Source organism: Ranitomeya variabilis, chromosome 4 (assembly GCF_051348905.1).
Source record: "Ranitomeya variabilis isolate aRanVar5 chromosome 4, aRanVar5.hap1, whole genome shotgun sequence".
NCBI classification, from domain to species: Eukaryota; Metazoa; Chordata; class Amphibia; order Anura; family Dendrobatidae; genus Ranitomeya; species Ranitomeya variabilis.
This window is the reverse complement of record NC_135235.1, coordinates 470,584,377-470,607,418: the sequence shown is the minus strand read 5'-3', so window position 1 is coordinate 470,607,418 and position 23,042 is coordinate 470,584,377. Positions and strand designations below refer to the sequence as shown.

Sequence of the window (23,042 nt, the reverse complement as noted above, 5' to 3'; positions counted from 1 at the left end):
CGATGGAAATTTCACTGTGTGATGGTACCCTAACAAGCTTAAATGTATTTCATTGAGATTTTATGTGATATACCAACAAAAAGTAGCAAGTACTTGTGAAGTGTAAAGGAAATGGTACAAGTTTTCGAAATATTTTAAAAATATTAGTATGGAAATTGTGACGTGCATTTGTAGTCAACCCCCCCCCCCCCGAGTTAATACATTGTAGGACCATCTTTTGTTGCAATTACTGCTGCAAATCTTTTGAGATATGTCTCTACCAGCTTTGAACACCTAGAAGCTGAAAATTTTGCCAATTCTTCTTCTTCAATCTAGCTCTAGCTTACTGAGATTGGATGGATCATGTCTGGGAACAGCAATTTTCATGTCTTGCCACAGATTCTTAATGTGGTTTAGGGCTGGCCTTTGACTGGGTCATTTAAGCACATTAATATGAATATGATTTAATCTGGACCTTTCCAATGTAGCTCTGGAAGTATGTTTAGGGTCATTGTCATGCTAGAAGGTGATACTATGCCCCAGTCTCGTCATTTGCAGCCTCTAATAGGATTTCCTCCAAGATTGCCTTTTATTTAGCTCCATCCATCTTCCTATCAACTCTGACCAGCTTCCCTGTCCCTGCTGAATTGTGCTGCAACCACCATTTGTGACGGTGCGGATGGTGTTTTCAGGGTGATGTACAGTGTTAGTTTTCTACCAGAGGAGCGAGGATCTGTTGGTGAGGTCCTGGTGCCCCTGTATGGATGGCGTATGGAGATTGAAGATGGGTTGCCGGCTGGAGCTTGATACATGTGCTAATGTTGTGATAGCTATTGTCTGCATGTGAGAAATTATCTTAAAGGGAACCTGTCACCAGGTTTGGCCGATACGAGTTACTGCCACCCCCTTTCTGGGTTTATATACAGCATTCTATAATGCTATAGATAAGCCCCCGATCCGACCTGCAAGAGAAGAAAAATAGCTTTTATTATACTCATCTGGGGGTGGTCCGGTCCAATGGGTGTCGCTCTTCTTGGTCCGGCGCCTCTAATCTTCTTGCGATCCCCGTCCTCCTGCATGCTTCATGACATATTCATGTGTCATCCACACAGGGATTATAGAATGCTGTACATAAGCCTTGAAAGGGAGTGGCCATAATTCGTATTGGCCAAACCTGGTGACAGGTTCACTTTAAGGAGTGCTGTTGCCAGCTGGAGTGGGAGACTTGTGCTGCGGTCACGGTATGGAGCATGGACTGTGACTACAGACTATACTGGAGGGAGATACAAAAGCTGTGGGCCAACCAAAAGATGGGAGACAGTGGGTATAACCTGGTATGGGGCAGTGGAATTTTCAGCCCCAGGATAGGATCTTGTGGACTGGGGACATTGCATTGTGACCATCTACCTGAAAATGCTACTAGACCATGGATGTAAGGAATAAAAATAGTTGCATTGTTAACCTGCCTAGGTGATTACAACCCGCAAACTCAAATCCTCACAGCTTAATTTCAGACTAGGGTCCGGGGCTGTGACAGTGACTGCAGCTTCTGCCCCTTTCAGTATCCCAGCATGCCCTGTGGCTTCTCAACACAAAGCATCAGCACACAGGAAATAAGAAAAAAATACATTAGCAGTTAGATCGTGTAGTTAGGGAAGGATAAGGAATGTTTAATGTATGTAAGTATATTAGAAAATAGCTTAGATTATAGCACCAAATAGAAAGGGATTTAGAAGAAAATTTAGTTTCACTGGGGACCACCCCCTTAAGTTTCATTGAAGGGTACATTAAGTAATAATTTAAGGGTTTACTCCCCATATCAAAATGTAGTCTTATAATTAAGTATACATATACATACCTCCCATACCTTTTGAAGAAGAGAAAGAGGGACAAAGGTTTAGGCCACGCCTTTGACCACACCCATTTCACAACTAGTCACACCCATGTCCACGTCCCAACCACACCCATTCAGTACTGCTGATCACACTGTTTCATAAACAATAATTATAAACAAAACAATATGGCCACACAGTGCTCCATACTGTATAATAGTCACACATGATGCTCCATATTGTATAATGACCACACAGTGCTCCATACTGTATAATGGCCACACATGATGCTCCATACTTTATAATGGCCCCACATGATGCTCAATACTGTTTAATGGCTACACAGTGCTCCATACTGTATAATGGCCACACAGTGCTCCATACTGTATAATGGCCACACATGATGCTCCATACTGTATAATGGCCACACAGTGCTCCAATCTGTATAATGGTCCCACATGATGCTCCATACTGTATAATGGCCACACATAGTGCTCCATACTGTATAATGGCCACACATGAAGCTCCATACTGTATAATGGTCACACATAGTGCTCCATACTGTATAATTGTTATGAACTGGTGGTTTAGGAGCAACATGGGACGTGCTCTGGAGGAGGTGGTACCTGTACTGACCGCAGTTCCTGAGCTTAACACAACACTAGAAGTAGCCGTGGGATGTTCCTGTCACTCCCTAGACACCTCGTCACAGCCGGAGGACTAACTACCACTAGAGATAGAAACAGGAAAGCTATCTTGCCTCAGAGAAAATCCCCCAAAGGATAGGCAGCCCCCCACAAATATTGACTGTGAGTGGAGAGGGAAATTACATACGCAGAATGAAACCAGGATGTAGCAAAGGAGGCCGGTCTAGCTAGATAGATAGAACAGGACAGAATACTGTGCGGTCAGTATTAAAAACTAGAAAAATCCACCACAGAGTTTACAAAAATCTCCACACCTGACTAAAGGTGTGGATGGTAAATCTGCTTCCCAGAGCTTCCAGCTTAACTGAATAAATCCATACTGACAAGCTGGACAAGAAAAAACATAGAAAGTGCAGAACGATTAAGTCCACAACAAGTGAACTGCAAAAGAACAAAGCAAGGACTTATCTTTGCTGAACAGGTCAGAATATCAGGGAAATCCAAGCAGAGATGTGAATCCAAGCAGGAACCATTGACAACTGGCACAGGCTGAAGGATAGAACAAGGTTAAATAGCCGAGCCAGAAAGACAATTAGTGGAAGCAGCTGCTGACTGCTAAATCCAAGGAGCAGCAGTACCAGTTAAAACCACCGGAGGGAGCCCAAGAGCAGAATTCACAAAAGTGCCACTTACAACCACCGGAGGGAGCCCAAGAGCGGAATTCACAACAATAATGGCCACACATAGTGCTCCATACTGTGTAATGGCCAAACATGATGCTCTATATTGTATAATGACCTCACAGTGCTCCATACTGTATAATGGCTACACAGTGCTCCATACTGTATAATGGCCACACAGTGCTCCATACTATATAATGGCCACACATGATGCTCTATACTGTTTAATGGCCACACATAGTGCTCCATACTGTATAATGGCCACGCATGATGCTCCATACTGTATAATGGCCACACATAGTGCTCCATACTGTATAATGGCCCCACATCATGCTCAATACTGTATAATGGCCACACATCATGCCCCACACTGTATAATGGCCACACATGATGCTCCATACTGTATAATGGCCACACATGATGCTCCATACTGTATATTGGCCCCACATGATGCTCCATACTGTGTAATGTCCACACAGTGCTCCATACTGTATAATGGTCCCACATGATGCTCCATACTGTATAATGGCCACACATAGTGCTCCATACTGTAAAATGGCCACACATGATGCTGCGTACAGTATACTGGTCACACGTGATGCTCCATACAGTATAATGGGCCCACAGTATGCTGGGTGCAGTATAATTGCCCCAAATGATGCAGGGTACAGTACAATGGCCCCACATGGTTACCCCACCCCCATCATTGCCTTCTTCATCACAACACACACACACACATACACCTTTCACCGCACACCCTCGCAGCAGCCGGCAGTTTCCACTCCCACGGCGCTGAATGATGTCATCCAGCTGCGCTGCTGACTGCTCACATCGCTGCAGCTCTTGTACGCCACTGATAAAGACCTCTCCGTGTCTCCTGTGCCAGTCAGTGTCAGAGCAAGGAGCAATATCTGCTCCGTACACCTCGTACACATGCGGCTACGGTCCATACACATGCGGCTGTGCTTCGTACACACAGCTCTGCTCCGTACACACACATCTCCGTTCCGTACACCTCACACACACGGCTCCGCTTTGTACACCTCGTACACACACGGCTCTGCTCCGTACACCTCGTACACTCACAGCTCTGCTCTGTACACCTTGTACACACATGGCTCCACTCTGTACACTTTGTACACACACGGCTCCGCTCCGTACACCTTGTACACACACGGCTCTGGTCCATACACCTCGTACACACACGGCTCCGCTTCGTACACCTCGTACACACACGGCTCCGCTCTGTACACCTCATACACACACGGCTCCGCTTCGTACACCTCGTACACACACGGCTCCACTCCGTACACCTCGTATACATACACAGCTCCACTTTGTACACCTTGTACACACACTCTCTGCTACATCCACACTGTAAACACCTCCTGACTGCACACATAACCTTACTGTAGTCCAGCACCATGACAAGCAGCACAGTCCTGCACACACACGGAGGTCCCGATCATGTGACCCCTGACTCCTCCCCTCCTGTGACCTCATCACAGGTCCTGTGCGCACAGATCAGCAATATATGTGGTGTGCTGCTCTGCGGGTGCAGGGATGAGGCTTACATTGCAACACACCTCCCAACCAGTGCACACCTGTCCCAACTAATGTCCCAATCGTGATCGCGGAGCTGACTGTCAAAATCAGGACAGTCCCGTTGGATCAGGGATGGTTGGGAGGTGTGCATATATTGATTTATTGGGCCAATATAAATCAGTTTTAAACTTGACCTGTTTTGCACACATCACAGCCCAAAAAATGATTCATCAGACTTTATTTACCCTCCAGTTGCCTGGAGTATAAACATCCTGTTGTAGCTCCAGTGCTCCTGGTTGAGTATGCAGTAGTGCAGTCTTGCTCAGCTGGCTTCATGGGAATATAAATGTTCCCTGTTTCCAACACTGACTTACCTGATTTTACCTTGTGCAATCCAGGGTCGGCGTTAGGGGCAGGCAGTTGCCTCCTAGCTCCTCCAGGGGCCCCCCAGCCAGTGGCGTGCCTCTAATAATGGCAAATCACGGTGCCACTATGAGACCCGACACTGCCCACCCGCATCGCGCATTCAACTTATCGGCATCACTTCATCATGTGCCTCGCTGTGCCAGTAGTGGAGCTGATGAGACTGGCGCAGAGCCTGGAGCAGCGTGGGGAACAAGGAGAGGTAAGTAGTGTGTGTGTGTCTGCATTAATGTGTGTGTATTATACTATACACTCACCGGCCACTTTATTAGGTACACCATGCTAGTAACGGGTTGGACCCCTTTTGCCTTCAGAACTGCCTCAATTCTTCGTGGCATAGATTCAACAAGGTGCTGGAAGCATTCCTCAGAGATTTTGGTCCATATTGACATGATGGCATCACACAGTTGCCGCAGATTTGTCGGCTGCACATCCCAAAGATGCTCCATACAAGGCAGGATGGATCCATGCTTTCATGTTGTTTACGCCAAATTCTGACCCTACCATCCGAATGTCGCAGCAGAAATCGAGACTCATCAGACCAAGCAACGTTTTTCCAATCTTCTACTGTCCAATTTCGATGAGCTTGTGCAAATTGTAGCCTCAATTTCCTGTTCTTAGCTGAAAGGAGTGGTACCCGGTGTGGTCTTCTGCTGCTGTAGCCCATCTGCCTCAAAGTTCGACGCACTGTGCGTTCAGAGATGCTCTTAGGCCTACCTTGGTTGTAACGGGTGGCGATTTGAGTCACTGTTGCCTTTCTATCAGCTCGAACCAGTCTGCCCATTCTCCTCTGACCTCTGGCATCAACAAGGCATTTCCGCCCACAGAACTGCCGCTCACTGGATTTTTTTTCTTTTTCGGGCCATTCTCTGTAAACCCTAGAGATGGTTGTGCGTGAAAATCCCAGTAGATCAGCAGTTTCTGAAATACTCAGACCAGCCCTTCTGGCACCAACAACCGTGCCACGTTCAAAGGCACTCAAATCACCTTTCTTCCCCATACTGATGCTCGGTTTGAACTGCAGGAGATTGTCTTGACCATGTCTACATGCCTAAATGCACTGAGTTGCCGCCATGTGATTGGCTGATTAGAAATTAAGTGTTAACAAGAAGTTGGACAGGTGTACCTAATAAAGTGGCCAGTGAGTGTATATGTATATGCATTATAGTGTGTGGGGGGTTGCATTATACTGTGTGTGTGTGTTGGGGGGCTGCATTATACTGTGTGTGAGGGGGCTGCATTATACTGTGTGTGAGGTGGCTGCATTATACTTTGTGGTGGGGGCTGCATTATACTGTGTGTGATGGGTGCTGCATTACACTGTGTGTGGGGGGTTGCATTATATTGTGTGTGGGGGCTGCATTATACTGTGTGGGGGGCTGCATTATACTGTGTGTGGATGGGGGCTGAATAATACTGTGTGTGGGGGGCTGCATTATACACTGGGGGGCTACATTATACAGTGTGGGGCTGTGTTATACTCTGAGGGGGCTGCATTATACTCTGAAGGGGCTACATGGTACTCTGAGGGGGCTGCATTGTACTCTGAGAACGTTGAATTATACTCTGAGGGGCCTACCTTATACTCTGGGGGACTGCATTATACTGTGTGTGGGGCTGCATTATACTCTGAGGGGACTGCATTATACTCTATGAAGGGGCTACATTATACTGTGTGTATGAGGGGGCTGCATTATACTCTGAGGTGGGCTGCATTATACCTTGAGGGGGGCTGCAGTATACTCTAGTAGGGGCCTGCATTATACTCTAGGAGGGGGCTGCATTATACTCTATGAAGGGGCTGCAGTATACTATGAGGGGACTGAAGTATAGTCTGAGGAGGGTTACAGTATACTCTATGAGGGGGGCTTATTATTTGCTTAGTCTATATATTAACATTAAGTATTGATTTACTGAGCTTTGTTGAAAATAATGTGATTGTGAGAATTACCCTTTGATATTGAGAATATCTCTCACCTTCCACCAGATTTTATGTATCCTACATAGAGTAAGTACACATCTAAAAAGGATATTGTCATTACAAAAATCCATAGAATGAGGCAGCACATGTATTAAGTGAAAAAAGCGTAAAAAATAAATTATTCACTCAGACTAGCTACATTTCAGCACTATCTATGTAGTCTTCTTCAAGGCTACATAGGAAGCAATTCCGCAATTGTTTTTTGTTTTTATGGTGTACATTGTACAGTAAAAATAACCTGCCAATATGATTCTTCAGATCAGTACGATTACAGGAATACCAAACCTGTAAAGTTTTTTCAATTTATTTACTGTGTGGGATGAAAAAAAAATCCGAAATTCGTAAGCAAAACAATTCTCCTTGTTTTGTCATTTTCTGAAACCTGTAATGTTTTTATTTTTTGTCAATAGAGTTGTGCGAGAGCTTAAATGTTGCATGACCGGCTGACTTTTTTTTAAACCTTCTTGGTGTAGGTATGACAATTTTTTTTCTTTTCCTATTTCTAAAAAGTTTTGTATTCATTTTTTACTTTATTTTTAACCCCTTAATGACCGCCGATACGCCTTTTAACGGAGGCAGTTAAGGGTACTTAAACCACAGCTCTGCTTTTTAACGGCGCTGAGGTTTAAGTGTATAGCACCCCCCAGAGTCACAACTTCTCTGGGGTCTCAGCTACTGGGCATGGCTGAGTCCCCAGAGAACATGATTCGGGTCGGTTTTTACCGACTCCAGTGTTGCGATCGTTATTATTAACGGTATAATGGCAACCACAAAAAAAGGTCAGATTTTCCATTTAATTTTTCTCTCCTCTGATGTGATTGCAAATCAGAGGAGAGAGAAATAACGTCCCCCAGTCCCCCCTGTACCTCAACCTCAGGAGTCCATGCATTCACCTGTGATGTCCCCCGGGCAGCCAGCGTCTTCTTCCAGGAGAAAATGGAGGGCGCATGCGCAGTGCACCAGCCAAGATCTGCCGGCTGGCACCCTGAAATAATAGGAAATTTTTCCTATTGGTTCATGATTACTATGATAGACAGTAGTAAATAGTAAATAAACCCCCCTTACTCACCTTCTTAGTTAGGGAAAAATGATAAAATTTTTAAAAAATATTTATTTCCATTAGGGTTAGAGTTAGGCTAAAGTGATTGGGCTAAAGTGAGTTGTGCTAAAGTTAGGGATAGAGCTAGGGTTAGTGTTAGGGTTAGCATTAGGGTTAGAGTTACAGTTAGCATTAGGGCTAGGGTTATCATCAGGGTTAGGGCTAGGGTTAGGGTTGGGTTTACGGTTAGGGTTTGGATTAGGGTTAGGGGTATGTTAGGGTTAGGTTTGTGGCTAGGGTTATGGTTAGGTTTGGGATTAAAGTTAGGGGTGTGTTGGGGTTAGGGTTGTGGTTAGGGTTAGGGTTGGGATTAGGGTTAGGGGTGTGTTGGGGTTAGGTTTGTGATTAGGGTTATGGTTAGGGTTGGGATTAAGGTTAGGGATGTGTTCGGGTTAGGGTTGTGGTTAGGGTTATGGTTAAGGTTGGGATTAGGGTTAGGGGTGTGTTCGGGTTAGGATTGTCATTAACGTTATGGTTAGGGTTAGGGGTGTGTTCGGGTTAGGGTTGTGGTTAGGGTTATGGTTGGGATTAGGGCTAGGGGTGTGTTCGGGTTAGGGTTGTCATTAGGGTTATGGTTAGGGTTGGGGTTAGGGGTTTGTGGGGGTTATGGTTGTGGTTAGGGTTGGGATTAGGGCTAGGGGTGTATTAGGGTTAGGTTTGTTAGGATTATGGTTAGGGTTTGGATTAGGGTTAAGGGTGTGTTGAGGTTAGGGTTGTGGTTAGAGTTATGGTGAAGGTTGGGATTAGGGTTAGGGGTGTGTTGGGGTTAGGGTGGGAGTTAGAATTGGGGGGTTTCCACTGTTTAGGTAAATCAGAGGGTCTCCAAACACGACATGGCGCCACTATTGATTCCAGCCAATTTTGTGTCCAAAAATTCAAACGGTGTTCCCACTCTTCTGCCATGCACCATAAACAGTGGTTTAGCCCCACATATGGGGCATCAGAATACTTAGGACAAATTGCACAACAACTTTGGGGTATAATTTCTCCTGTTACCCTTGGGAAAATAAAAATTTGAGGTCGAAAAGATAATTTTTGTGGAAACAATATTTTTTATTTTCATGGCTCTACGTTATAAACTTCTGTGAAGATCTTGAGGGTTCAAAGTGCTCATTACACATGGGTTTTCCCTGTTTAGGTACATCAGGGGCTCTCCAAACGCGACATGGCGTCCGATCTCAATTCCAGCTAATTCTGCATTGAAAAAGTCAAGAGGTGCTTCATCCCTTCCGAGCTTTGCTGTGCTCCCAAACAGTGCTTTACTCCCACATATCGGGTATCTGGGTATTCAAAAAATGAACAAATAAAACTTAATAAATATAAAATTTAGATAAAAATTTAAATAAAACAACAAATTTTGTGGTTTATTTTCCCTTAATAAAAAAAATTGGTTCTGAAGTAAAATGCTTGTGAAAAAAAGTTAAATGTTCATTTTTTCCTTCCACATTGCTTCAGTTCCTGTGAAGCACGCAAAGGGTTAATGAACTTCTTGAAAGTGGTTTGGAGCACATTGAGGGGCGCCTTTTTTATAACGTTGTCACTTTTGGTTATTTTCTGTCATGTACACCCCTCAAAGTGAATTCAAATTTGATGTGGTCCCGAAAATAAATGGTTTTGTAAAATTTGTTGTAAAAATGAGAAATCACTGGTCAACTGGGATACGTTGAAGTGTTCTAGAGCTATAATCTCATAAAGTGACAGTGGTCAGAATTTTTAAAATTGGCTTGGTCATTAAGCAGCAAATTGCCTCTTTCTCTAAGGGGTTAAAGGTGACCTGAACCTGGGATTTTCGATTGCTTACATCAAAGGTCTCAGGCACGTGTAGCTAAGTGGCTCATTCATAGATTTTTTTTTAAGTTGATGGGCAGAATTGATTGTGTGATGGAATAATGTTTTCAGTCATACTATTTTTTTCTATGTGGCTGTTGGATGACTGTTTATGGAAAAGCTACAATTTTCATGTGTTTTTTTATGGTGTTCATCTCAGGGTTACAGTACAGATTCATAGCATCTGGGAGTGGCAATAACAAATGTGTACTTTGCTTCCGTTTTTACATAAAACTGTGTTTTTAGTGATAAAATATTTTTCCTTTATTTTGATTTATTTTATTTTCACAAGTTTTCTTTTTTAGACTTCATATGGTACTCTAACTTTTAGTTTCTTGATCTATTATCCTGCGATACCTCTGTAATGCAAGATATTTGATCTGTCAAATTTACACTGACAACTTGGCTATTACACCTTTCTTATTGCAGGGTCTAATAGGCCATTGTAGACCCGAGGGTCATATCTTTAACTTGGGTTGCCATGGCAACTGTCAGCACCCTCCAATTGATCCAGCACCATCATCTCTTTGTACATGTATGGCGGTTTGTGTGGTCACCTCATTCTGCACCATACATGTATGGCGGATGTCTGTAAGAGGTCAAAAAAATCCTCCTCTCCATATTCAGTGCAGTGCCCCGTGAGCCCCAGATGACAGCCTTATAGGTCATAAACGGCACCCAGGCCAATTGTTTGAGACCCCTGGCTTACATAATATACTACAACAGTATTGCAGTATATAGTGAAAAAGTAGTTCTCCTGTAAATTCCATCCACAGGCTGAAGACAAAAATGGCTGCCATGAGGGCATGCCTTCGGCTACCATGACAACCCATCGGTGGAAGCCGGTGATCATGCACACTAGCACTGGCGTAATTTTAATGCTGCTGTCAGAGACAGCATATAATGCTTCTTGGAGGTTCTCTCCGTGGAAGGAGAAAAATAGAGCAGTGATAGGAGGCGTTTCTTCAAGATGTCATGCTTTGTTCATTTGTCCAATCTATTTTTAACCCCACTGCTTGCTCATGCCTACCAGCAAGTCAAATGTATTCAAAGTCTTCCCATGCCCATTTCATTTTATAGTCAAACTCATTCAATGAACAGCTTCTGTCAATACATCCTTGATATCTTAGCCAAAGTTCAATAAAACCTATTTGATTGTGTGGCTAAGAGGAGTCCCACTTCTAATATCTCTTCAGGTGATAATTTGACTCTTAAATCTCTAAAGACTGCCTGCAAGAAACTTTCTCCAAGATTCATCAGTCCTTTAAAAATGACTGAGCAAATCCATTTGATTACTTTCCTTCTAAAATTACTTCCCACCCTAAACATTCCCAATAAATTCCAGATTTCTTTGCTACATCCTCGAGACCCCGGCCAGAGCATAATAAATGTATGATGTAAAAAATGAAAAAATCCTTATACTCACTTCCTCACTCATCCCTCTGGCCCTTCCACTCCTCACCATCAAACATCTGCCGCATCTTCTCATCACCAATTCTCACGATGTGCGCTTTGACTTTAAGAGCACATTTTAAGGAGGCTAATGGCCGCGTAGTCAATGGGAGGTATGTGTCACAGAGATGGCTGCTCTCTGTGATGTAACCCGTAGTATTTTCTTTAGTGCACGTAAGTTGTCATGAGCGAATATACTCGCTATTCGGGTTTCCCCGAGAATGCTCGGGTGGTCTCCCAAGTATCTTGGCGTGCTCGGAGATTTAGTTTTTGTCGCCGCAGCTGTATGATTTGCGACTGCTAGACAGGCTGAATACATTTGGGGGTTGCCTGTTTTTTAGGCCCCGACATGTGCCCAAACAGTAATTTTCTCCCACTTATGGGGTATCAGCATACTCAGGACAAATTGAACAACAACTTTTGGGGTCCAATTTCTCCTGTTACCCTTGTGAAAATACAAAAATGGGATCTAAAAAATCATTTTTGTGGAAAAAAATTATTTTTTATTTTCACAGCTCTGTGTTATAAACTTTAGTGAAACACTTGGGGGTTCAAAGTTCTCACAACACATCTAGATAAGTTCCTTAGGGGGGTCTAGTTTCCAAATTAGGGTGACTTGTGGGGAATTTCTACTGTTTAGGCACATCAGGGGCTCAGCAAATGCAACATGACGCCCGCAGACCATTCCGTCAAAGTTTGCATTCCAAAATGGCGCTCCTTCCCTTCCGAGCTCTGCCATGCACCCAAACAGTTGTTCCCCCCACATATGGGGTATCAGCATACTCAGGACAAATTGCCCAACAACTTTTGGGGTCCAATTTCTCCGAATACCTTTGGGAAAATTAAAAAAATGGTGGCTAAAATATCATTTTTGTTTTTTTTTTATTTTCACTGCTCTACGTTTTAAACTTTAGTGAAACAATTGGGGGCTCAAAGTGCTTACCACATATCTAGATAAGTTCCTTTGGTGGTCTAATTTCTATAATGGGATCACTATTGGGGGTTTCCACTGTTTAAACACATCAGGGGCTCTCCAAATGAGATATGGCGTCCGATATCAATTCCAGCCAATTCTACTTTGAAAAAGCTGAAAAGGGCAAACGGCGCTCCTTCCCTTCCAAGCTCTGCCATGCACCCAAACAGTGGTTTATCCCCACATATAGGGCATCAGTGTATTCACGACAAATTGCACAACCACTTTGGGAGTCTACTTTCTCCTGTTACCCTTGGGAAAATAAAAATTTGGAGGTGAAAAGATAATTTTTTTGGAAAAAATATGATTTTTTTATTTTCACGGCAATATGTTATAAACTTCTGTGAAGCACTTGGTGGTTCAAAGTACTCACCACACATCTAGTTAAGTTCCTTGGGGGGTCTAGTTTCCAAAATAGTGTCACTTGTGGGGGGTTTCCACTGTTTAGGCACACCAGGGGCTCACCAAATGCGACATTCCAGCCAATTCTGCATTGAAAAAGTCAAATGATGCTACTTCCCTTCCAAGCTCAGCCATGCGCCCAAACAGTGGTTTACCCCCACATATGGCATATCAGCATATTCAGGAGAAATTGCACAACAAATTTAGTCTTTTTTTACATTTGTGAAAATTAAAAAAACTGGTTCTGAAATAAAATGTTTGTGAAATAAAGTTAAATGTTCATTTTTTCCATTCCACATTGCTTCAGTTCCTGTGAAGCATATAAAGGGTTAATAAACTTTTTGAATGTGGCTTTGAGCACCTTGAGGGGCGCAGTTTTTGGAATGGTGTCACTTTGGGGTATTTTCCATCATGTACACCCCTCAAAATGAATTCAAATGTGAGGTGGTCCCTAAAAAAATGGTTTTATAAATGTTGTTGTAAAAATTAGAAATCGCTGGTCAAATTTTAACCCTTAGAACTTCCTAACAAAAAAAAATTTTGTTTCCAAAATTGTGCTGATGTCAAGTAGACATGTGGGAAATGTTAGTTATTAACTATTTTGTGTGACATATCTCTCTGATTTAAGGACATAAAAATTAAAAGTTTGAAAATTTTGACATTTTAAACTTTTTTGCCATATTTCCATTTTTTTCATAAATAAACGCAAGTCATATTGAAGATATTTTACCAGTAACATGAAGTAAAATATGTCATGAAAAAACATTCTTAGAATCTGGATCCGTTAAAGCATTCCAGAGTTATGACCTCATAAAGTGACAGTGGTCAGAATTGTCAAAATTGGCCTAGACATTAAGCTGCAAATTGGCTCTGTTACTTAGGGGTTAAATGTTCCAGAATTATCCTAAAAATGAAAACAGGCTTTGGCAGGAAGGTGTTAAGGAAAATGGAATATTTTTTCTAATGTGATTCACTTCTGAGGGGATTTTCCTCTTATCAATACTTTTATGAAAACGTTTTACGTGTCAATGACCCTTTTATGTAAATATTCCTGTTTGAATATATTTTTAACATATGGATCTATAATAGCTTATGATTGTAGATTATTTAACTTAATGTACTTTCTCATATTTTCATCATCCACAGGTGCTTTCTGCTAGTCTTGCTGACAATTAATCTGACTATATGGATCTATGCAGTTGCGGAAGAGTCCATACATCACACACTTGAACTAAAGAGGCAGCTAAATTTTACTAAAGAACCTAATAGCAGCATAAATAAAGAAGGTATTCAAATCTTTAGGCCACATTCAGATGTGGCATAACTGCCATGGCTTGTCACTGTGGAAATACAATACAGTAGTTTGTGATTTATAGTACAGTGCTGTGCAAAAGTTTTAGGCAGGTGTGTAAAAAAGGCTGCAAAGTAAGATTACTTTAAAAAATAGAAGTATTAATCATTTATTTTTCTCAATGAATAAAATACTAAGTGAAAGAACAAAAGAGAAATGTAAATGACATCAATATTAGGTATTATCATCCTTTGCCTTCAAAACAGTATAAATTACTCTAGATACGCTTGCACACAGTTTTTTCAATAAGACTGCAGGGATCGTGTTCCAAATACCGTATTTTCCGGCATATAAGACGACTTTTTAACCCCTAAAAATTGTCCCAAAAGTCGGGGGTCGTCTTATACGCTGGGTACGGCGTGTGCAGGGAGCGATCCTGGATGTTCCCAGGGTCTGAAGGAGAGGAGACTCTCCTTCAGGCCCTGGGATCCATATTCATGTAAAGAATAAAAATAAAAAATATGGATATACTCACCCCTCCGACGAACCCTGGCTGTCACCGTTGCAAGCGTCTGCCTCCGTTCCTAAGAATGCAGAGAGTGAAGGACCTTCGATGACGTCGCGGTCAGGTGACCGGTCAGGTGACAGCCAGGGTTCGTCGGAGGGGTGAGTATATCCATATTTTTATTTTTATTCTTTATTTTTTACATGAATATGGATCCCAGGGCCTGAAGGAGAGTCTCCTCTCCTCCAGACCCTGGGAACCACAGGCCGTATAAGATGACTGGGCGTATAAGATGACCCCCGTCTTATACGGCGGGCATATCCCAAATTCCATATTTTATATGGAAACGTTGGGGGTCGTCTTATACGCCCAGTCATCTTATACACCAGAAAATATGGTATATTCGAGAACTGACCACAGATCTTCTGTTGATGTAAACTTTCACAAATTCTTCTGTCTCTGTAAGTAACTACAGAGAGACACAATGATGTTGAGGTCAAGGCTCTGTGGAGGTCAAATCATCACATTTCAAGAACTTATTGTTCTTCTTAATTCTGAAGATTGTTCTTAACATTGGTTGTATGTTGTGGTTGTTGTCTTGCTGCAGAATTTATTTGGAGCCAATCAGACGCCTTCTAAATGGTATATCATTAACTGTATTCGTGTGCATAGTATGCCGATAGTATTTAAGGTCTGCAGTAGAGCAGGGAGACATGATCTCCCTGCTCTACCTCTCTCCATTCTGTAGACCACAGATCACTTTATGCAGGGTGATGCAAGGACAGTTTCAGCCAGAACTCTGATGTCCAGTGTGTGAACCGCCGCTTTACTGGTGGACTCGTCAGGAAGATCCTGGATTTAGTGAGTATATGATGCTTTTTATTTTCATTAAAATATGTGGTGTGACTGTGGGGGCATCATAAAGTATGGGGCCCTCATACAGTGTGGTAGCTACTGTGAGGGGCCCTCATACACTGTGGAGGCTACTGTGGGGGGCTCTCATTCAGTTTGGGAGCTACTGTGCCGGCTCTCATACAGTGTGGGGGTTTCTGCGTGGGGTCCCTTTTATATTCTAGCGACTACTGTGGGGGCCCTCATACAGTGTGGGGCCTCCATAAAATGGGGGGCCATTATATAATGTGTGAGCTAATGTGGGGGCCATTATAAAGTTTGAGGCCTACCGTGGGGGCCATCATACATTGTGGGGACTACTGTGAAGGCCATTATACAGTGTAAGACATAATGCAGGGGCCATGCATGGACCATTATACAGTTTGAGGGCTACTGTGGTAGGCACACATACAGTATGGATACACTCATAAAGTGTGGGGACTACTGTGGGAGCCATTATGCAGTGTGGGTGACATTACACAGAGTAGGGGTTACTATGGGAGTCATTAAACAGTTTGGGGTCTGTTATAAAGTATGAGTGCCATCACACAGTGTGAGGACTTGTGTGGGGTTCATTATACTGTGTATCGGAGGAGCAGATATCATACTGCGTAAAGGGGAGCTGTGGGCCCATTCTACTGTGTATAAGGGAGACAGGGTCCATCATACTGTGCATAGGGGATCTCTAGGCTCAAGATATTGTGTACAAAGATGGTGTAGGTCCATCATACTTTGTATTGGAGAGCTGTGAGACAATCATACTGTGTATAGGGAGCTGTGAGCCCATCATACTGTGTATAGCATAGATTTGGGCCCATCATACTGTGTACAAGGGAAATGTGGGATCATCATACTGTGTATAGGAAAGATGTGGACCCATCATACTGTGTATAGGGAACCTGTGGGTCTAGCATACTGTGTACACGGGAGCAATAGGCTAATCATACTGTGTACAGGAGAGCTGTAGGCCAATCATACTGCGTATAGGGGTGCTGTGGGCCCATCATACTATGTGTAAGGGACCTGTGGGCCTATCATATTTTATATAAGGGAGCTGTACTGTGTATAGGTAAGCTGCAAGCCCATCATACTGTGTGTAGGGGAGCTGAACATGGGGTACTTAGGGGACATTATTAAATGTTATATAGACACTTAGGAATCACTATTTGGGCACTCAGAGTTTTGTAAATGTCCAAGGTGCACATGAGGCAACTTTCTAGGGGCAAAATGTGGACACTGTTTTCAAGGGCACCTGCCCAATGCATTAGTATATTCCAGGGGGTAATTTTACCATCTAGAGAGCAGAAAGGATGCATTTTAATTGGTAATTCTAAGTTCACATTAGCGTTTCCGTGCGCAGCGTATCATCTGCATGCCAAAACGCATGCAAACGCATGTTTACGCAGCGTTTTTTAACTGCATGATCTTACATATGACGGACAAAAAATGCTGCTTGTGCATGCGTTTGTATGCACTTTTGCATGCGTCTGTGCAGCGCCCCAGAGTCCTGGTCGTTGCAGTGCTGTGGCTTCGCCGCTAAGGGGAGCCATGGTACGTTCGATGGCACCGAAGGAGTTCCTCCAATCAGGTATCACAGACACCAATATGTTTCACAGCTGGGCCTCCGGGGGGAGCTAAGGGTGCTATTCATTAGGCCACTCCCCACCATAGTGGGTAAACTGGGGGTCAGGCAGGAAGTTAGTGAGAACGCTGACGGGATTGAACGGAGCAACACCCTGTGGCAGGGGGTGTTGTGAAGGGAGAGACTGTAGGGTCTCTGCCAGGGGTGGGATCCTGGCAGAGGCTTGGCATTGAAAGAACGTAACGGGTCCGCGCAGGCTCCTGGAAGCGGCGGGACTCAAGAAAGGACTAGAAGCGAGACAGATTGTGCTGAGTGAGAAACGAGATCAAGCAAAAGGAGAATACCAGCAGGGGTTGTGCTGAAAGAGGCAGCACCTTGCTGAGGCGCAATACCGGTGGCCGGAACGCCGAGGGAGTGGATTAGAATACAGCTTCAAGCCATACTCCAAACAGCGGCAGGACAGTCGGTCTCAGGCGGGCTGTCTACCACATATCACCTATGAAGTCTTGGGGGGCAATTGCGGGAGAGGGGCGACTCTAGGGTCCCGGAAGAACTCCAGGCCTACCTGACAAACGGGTGCCATTCCAACCTGAATACAGGGAAGGGGTGGATTACAGAGGAACATCAAATCGAGTTGTGAGGGAACTTAAGAAACAGACACAACCGTTGTGGGGTTACTTTCCGTAAGCACAGCAGGGAAGGACTACAACACATAGCGCTAGAAGGAAGGCACAGATTTCCACCTGAGAGGAGAACTCTGGAGGTGCCATTGGACCGGCCGGACTTGCGTAGCCTGGTGAACCGTGTTCTGGACTGAGGACTCAGAGATCTCCAGTAAAGAGGTAAAGAGACTGCAACCTGGTGTCCTCGTTATTTACCGCGACTTACACCCCACAACCGCACCGCTACATCGCTACCATTACTACCACCTATTACACCGGACGTCCCCCACTGACGGACAGGGCCACGGACCGGGTCTAGCCACCGTGACAACCCCGAGACTGAGAACTAGAGGCCCGGCTCCGGGTACCCCCTCGGCCCTGCGGCGGTGTGGGGGCGCTCCAAACTTGGCGTCACGAACAGGATCTACTTAAGCCTGAAGAATCAGGTCATGTGTGCCTAGAGACTGTGATTTGTTGTGCTTGGACTGTACTTTATTGTAAGACTGTGCTGCGCCATTAGCCGCCAAAAGTTCCCGCCAAAAGGCGCCGCCATTGCTACACCCAAGGGGAAGGAGGGCGTGTTATGGGCGGAGACTCCCAGTGTGGCGCGAGAAATGGCTACCGCCCCCTGCACTTCTGGCTGCAGAGGAATGACCTGCCCCAAAGCAGAAGAGAAACACCCCTTGATATGCAGCAGCGAGGGGCTGGGGACGGAGAAGCCCGACCTCAGAGAAATGGCGGAGTTAGGTGCATGCACTGCCAGCGACTATCAGGTGGCGATGATGAACGGCGAGTGCCTGAGCGAGGAAGGAGCGATCCCGGCCTGCTCTCCTTCACCAGAGACGGACCAGGAGCCTGCGGACCTGACAGCGGAGCTACGTCCACCAATCCCGACCTCGGAGTTAGAGGAGGAGGAACCACAGCGAGCGGAGCAGCGTTTGGGGGCCGCATCGGAAGAGCCGCGGTCCGAGCAGCAGCCGACTCCAGCGTTCTTGTCAGCGGACCGGATCGACATCGGTGGAACCACATCAGGCGTAGGTACGGAAGACGCCCCTGCTCCCCTTCACGAGTCCGCTTCCACGACCCACCTCCATCTCAGTAAAGGGCGACCCTTCTCGGCGGGGTTAATGGTGTTATCCCCTGGTGACCTGGGGAGGATGGTGCCACCGCTGTCGACTAGAGTGGGAGAGCCCGTGGATGTGAGTCTAGATGGAGTAGTTCTTCGGTGGGACAGCCCCTGGGTTGGGACAGATGGATCCCAGGAGAACGGGACCACTCTTGCGGTGCTTACGTGGGAACAATATAGACAGTGCTTGATTCTACAGTGGAAAGGCCGGAAAGAGGCCGAGCCGATGGGTCCATCGAGAATACAACAATTCCCTCCGGCATGGGACGACAGAGACGTGACAAGGCGGGGCACTGTGTTGGCCTACCATGCAAGAAGAGGTTGGGGCCTCATACACGAGCCAGGATTGGATACTGACGTTTTTGTTGCGCACTGTAACGTGAGGGCTCCCTGCTGTGGCCGAAGTGGAGAACCATTGCAAAAGGGGGATTCGGTGACCTACAGCCGCCACCAGAACCCGCTCGGGTGGTATGCACGGAATGTTCGGCGGTGTATGTCTGGAGCCGCGACCCTTACTGCCTCGGACCTGGTCCCAGGAGCACCCGATCTTGTCACCATTGCAACGGTGCGCCTGGTTGCGGCCACCGAGTTGGCCAGTCGAGTTCATCTTCACGTTCGAACCGCGGACGCTGGCACCACGGTGGCTGGGGGGCAGGAGCCCGAGCCGCCTGAAAAAGAGTAAACCTCGATACCATGAAAATGTAAATAGTTACTGTTTGTTCTTTTAAGTTGCTGCTAAACCCGCCCAGGGTTAATGGATCCCTCTGTTGACCCGGGATCCCCTTTGTTTGTTTTCCTTTTTCTGAAGTTTTTGCACCAAGTTTAAAGAACTGCAGAAATCATGGACTGTGCATGATTCGAACTTCCTTTGTAAATAGTTTGCACCTTCTTAAAGGTGCTTCCTACTGGTTTTAGCCAAAGACACTTTGCGAAGATACTTTTCCTACTGGTTTTAGCCAAAGACACTTTGCGAAGATACTTGTCCTACTGGTTTTAGCCAAAGACACTTTGCGAAGATATCAATGCTGGAACCTTTGCATGGACTGGTAGGCTGAGAGAACGAGCTACCTCAGAGAGACTTGGTCCCCTCTTAAAGGGGATGTGAAGAATTGAACTTGAGAAAGATACTGTTGCAGAACAGTAATGCCATGATGATGCTTTGAAAAGAAATGTAACTGTTTTACATGAAAAGTTAAATGTGTTCAATTTGTTTGAAATGTGAAACCTGAATAATGTTTTGAAAGGTGCAGAGAGCCCGCAGGGGTAGAAGTAGAGATCTGCATAGTTGAAAGTAAAGAAGTAATGATGAAGGTGAGGATAGAAGGTAAACCCTGCGTCCCCATAGAAAGTTACTTTGTTACTAAGGACAGAAAGCGAACCCGTAGGGGTTAGAGAGTGAGTCCTTAAAGGAGCCGAGTAGAGCTGGCTCAGAGTTCTTTAAACGAAAGGAATGTTATGTCTATACTATGTATAGTAGCGAAAGGCAGTAGGCCCTGGCTGAACGGGGCGGTCCTGTAAAAGAAAGGAGAGGCAGTAGGTCTGGTGCCATAGGGACAGGCGGTCCTGCAGGTTCAAAGTAGGAGAATGTGAAGTTACCTTACCCTGTAATGTGATTATAGGAAGGCCTTTGGTAAACTAAGAGTGTATGTTTCTTAAAGGCAATGTTAATTTATTGTTCCAGAATTTGCACTAAGTAGAATACCCGGTTGGGTAACAGGAGTTATGCATAGCCTGTAATTTATAATGTTGACTATGTTTGTAACGTTAGAAGTGTCCTCACCTCCCATAAAGGGAAGCCTGTTCAAGTATACTTATTGTTTTGCACTCAACAAAATTGTATGTCTTTTTGCTAATCTGTATTGTTGTTTTTCTTCCCAGTCCCGGAGTACTGTGTTTAACCAGGGGGGAGTGCAGCGCCCCAGAGTCCTAGTCGTTGCAGTGCTGTGGCTTCGCCGCTAAGGGGAGCCATGGTACGTTCGATGGCACCGAAGGAGTTCCTCCAATCAGGTATCACAGACACCAATATGTTTCACAGCTGGGCCTCCGGGGGGAGCTAAGGGTGCTATTCATTAGGCCACTCCCCACCATAGTGGGTAAACTGGGGGTCAGGCAGGAAGTTAGTGAGAACGCTGACGGGATTGAACGGAGCAACACCCTGTGGCAGGGGGTGTTGTGAAGGGAGAGACTGTAGGGTCTCTGCCAGGGGTGGGATCCTGGCAGAGGCTTGGCATTGAAAGAACGTAACGGGTCCGCGCAGGCTCCTGGAAGCGGCGGGACTCAAGAAAGGACTAGAAGCGAGACAGATTGTGCTGAGTGAGAAACGAGATCAAGCAGAAGGAGAATACCAGCAGGGGTTGTGCTGAAAGAGGCAGCACCTTGCTGAGGCGCAATACCGGTGGCCGGAACGCCGAGGGAGTGGATTAGAATACAGCTTCAAGCCATACTCCAAACAGCGGCAGGACAGTCGGTCTCAGGCGGGCTGTCTACCACATATCACCTATGAAGTCTTGGGGGGCAATTGCGGGAGAGGGGCGACTCTAGGGTCCCGGAAGAACTCCAGGCCTACCTGACAAACGGGTGCCATTCCAACCTGAATACAGGGAAGGGGTGGATTACAGAGGAACATCAAATCGAGTTGTGAGGGAACTTAAGAAACAGACACAACCGTTGTGGGGTTACTTTCCGTAAGCACAGCAGGGAAGGACTACAACACATAGCGCTAGAAGGAAGGCACAGATTTCCACCTGAGAGGAGAACTCTGGAGGTGCCATTGGACCGGCCGGACTTGCGTAGCCTGGTGAACCGTGTTCTGGACTGAGGACTCAGAGATCTCCAGTAAAGAGGTAAAGAGACTGCAACCTGGTGTCCTCGTTATTTACCGCGACTTACACCCCACAACCGCACCGCTACATCGCTACCATTACTACCACCTATTACACCGGACGTCCCCCACTGACGGACAGGGCCACGGACCGGGTCTAGCCACCGTGACAACCCCGAGACTGAGAACTAGAGGCCCGGCTCCGGGTACCCCCTCGGCCCTGCGGCGGTGTGGGGGCGCTCCATCTGCATTGTTTATGCGCATGCGTACGCTATTTCCCAATGGGCGTGGCTTATGGGATTTCTATATATAGACCCTGCACAGATTAAATCCTCTTCTTTTGATGCTGTATCCTCCTGCAGGATGGATCTTAGTGAGGAGAGCTTCAATCTGAATCTGGATTTATCATTGAAATTGGCTTTTGCTGTGGCTTGTGAGGAAGAAAGGAGAAAAGAAAGATGGAGAAGACGTCGTTATCGCTATTGACAACACCCCATTGTTGAAGTCCAAGAGAGCCGTGGAGCCTACTACTCATTGTACACCGAGCTTCATGAAAACCCGCAAAAGTTTTTTTAATACACGAGGATGCCTGAACAGAGCTTCGATAAATTGCTGCATTGTGTGCGAGGATCCATCACCAGGCAGGACGAGCAACTTCTTAGAGCAATTCCTGCTGAGGAACGTCTGTTGGTGACCCTAAGGAACATAATTTAAAAAAAGAAACACCTGTCATTAATATACTTGTTATAAAAGCCATATACTGACTTTCTTTCCCCATTTTCTTTTCCTCAAATTTCTGTCTACCGGAGAGACATTAAGATCCTTACATTTTCAATTTCGGATTGGACTGTCCACCCTTTCTGGGATTGTTGGAGACACCTGCCGTGCATTGTGTGATGTTCTGCATGCAGAATTCCTCTCCCAACCCACAACTGAACTGTGGCTGAAAAATGCAGAAAAATTCAAGGACATTTGCAATTTTCCAAACTGTGTGGAGGCTGTGGACGGCAAACACATTCGGATTCTAAAACCTGCTGGAAGTGGATCCGAGTACTTCACTTATAAAAAATACTTTTCCATTGTTCTCATGGCAATTGCGGATGCTAAATGTCGATTTGTTGATGTTGGCTCATTTGGATGAGGAAATGACTCACAGACTTTCAAAAACTCTGACATGGGACAACGTTTGTATGCTAATAATTTTAATTTTCCAGCGCCACAACCTCTTCCGAACACTGAAGGACCGCCAATGCCATTTGTTGTTGGGAATGAGGCGTTTCAAATGTGTGCCAACCTCTTAAAGCCATACTCAAGTCAGGACTTT

At 45.3% G+C, this 23,042-nt stretch overlaps 1 protein-coding gene across 1 annotated transcript in view; it reads left to right on the top strand.

Annotated features, from left to right (window-relative positions):
- Positions 1–23,042, top strand: part of LOC143765265 (proton channel OTOP2-like) — a 177,083-nt gene that overhangs the window by 110,023 nt on the left and 44,018 nt on the right. Inside the window, exon 4 of the mRNA XM_077251749.1 lies at positions 13,987–14,126. Within this exon, the coding sequence (XP_077107864.1) occupies positions 13,987–14,126 (140 nt within the window). The remainder of the gene's footprint in view (positions 1–13,986; positions 14,127–23,042) is intronic.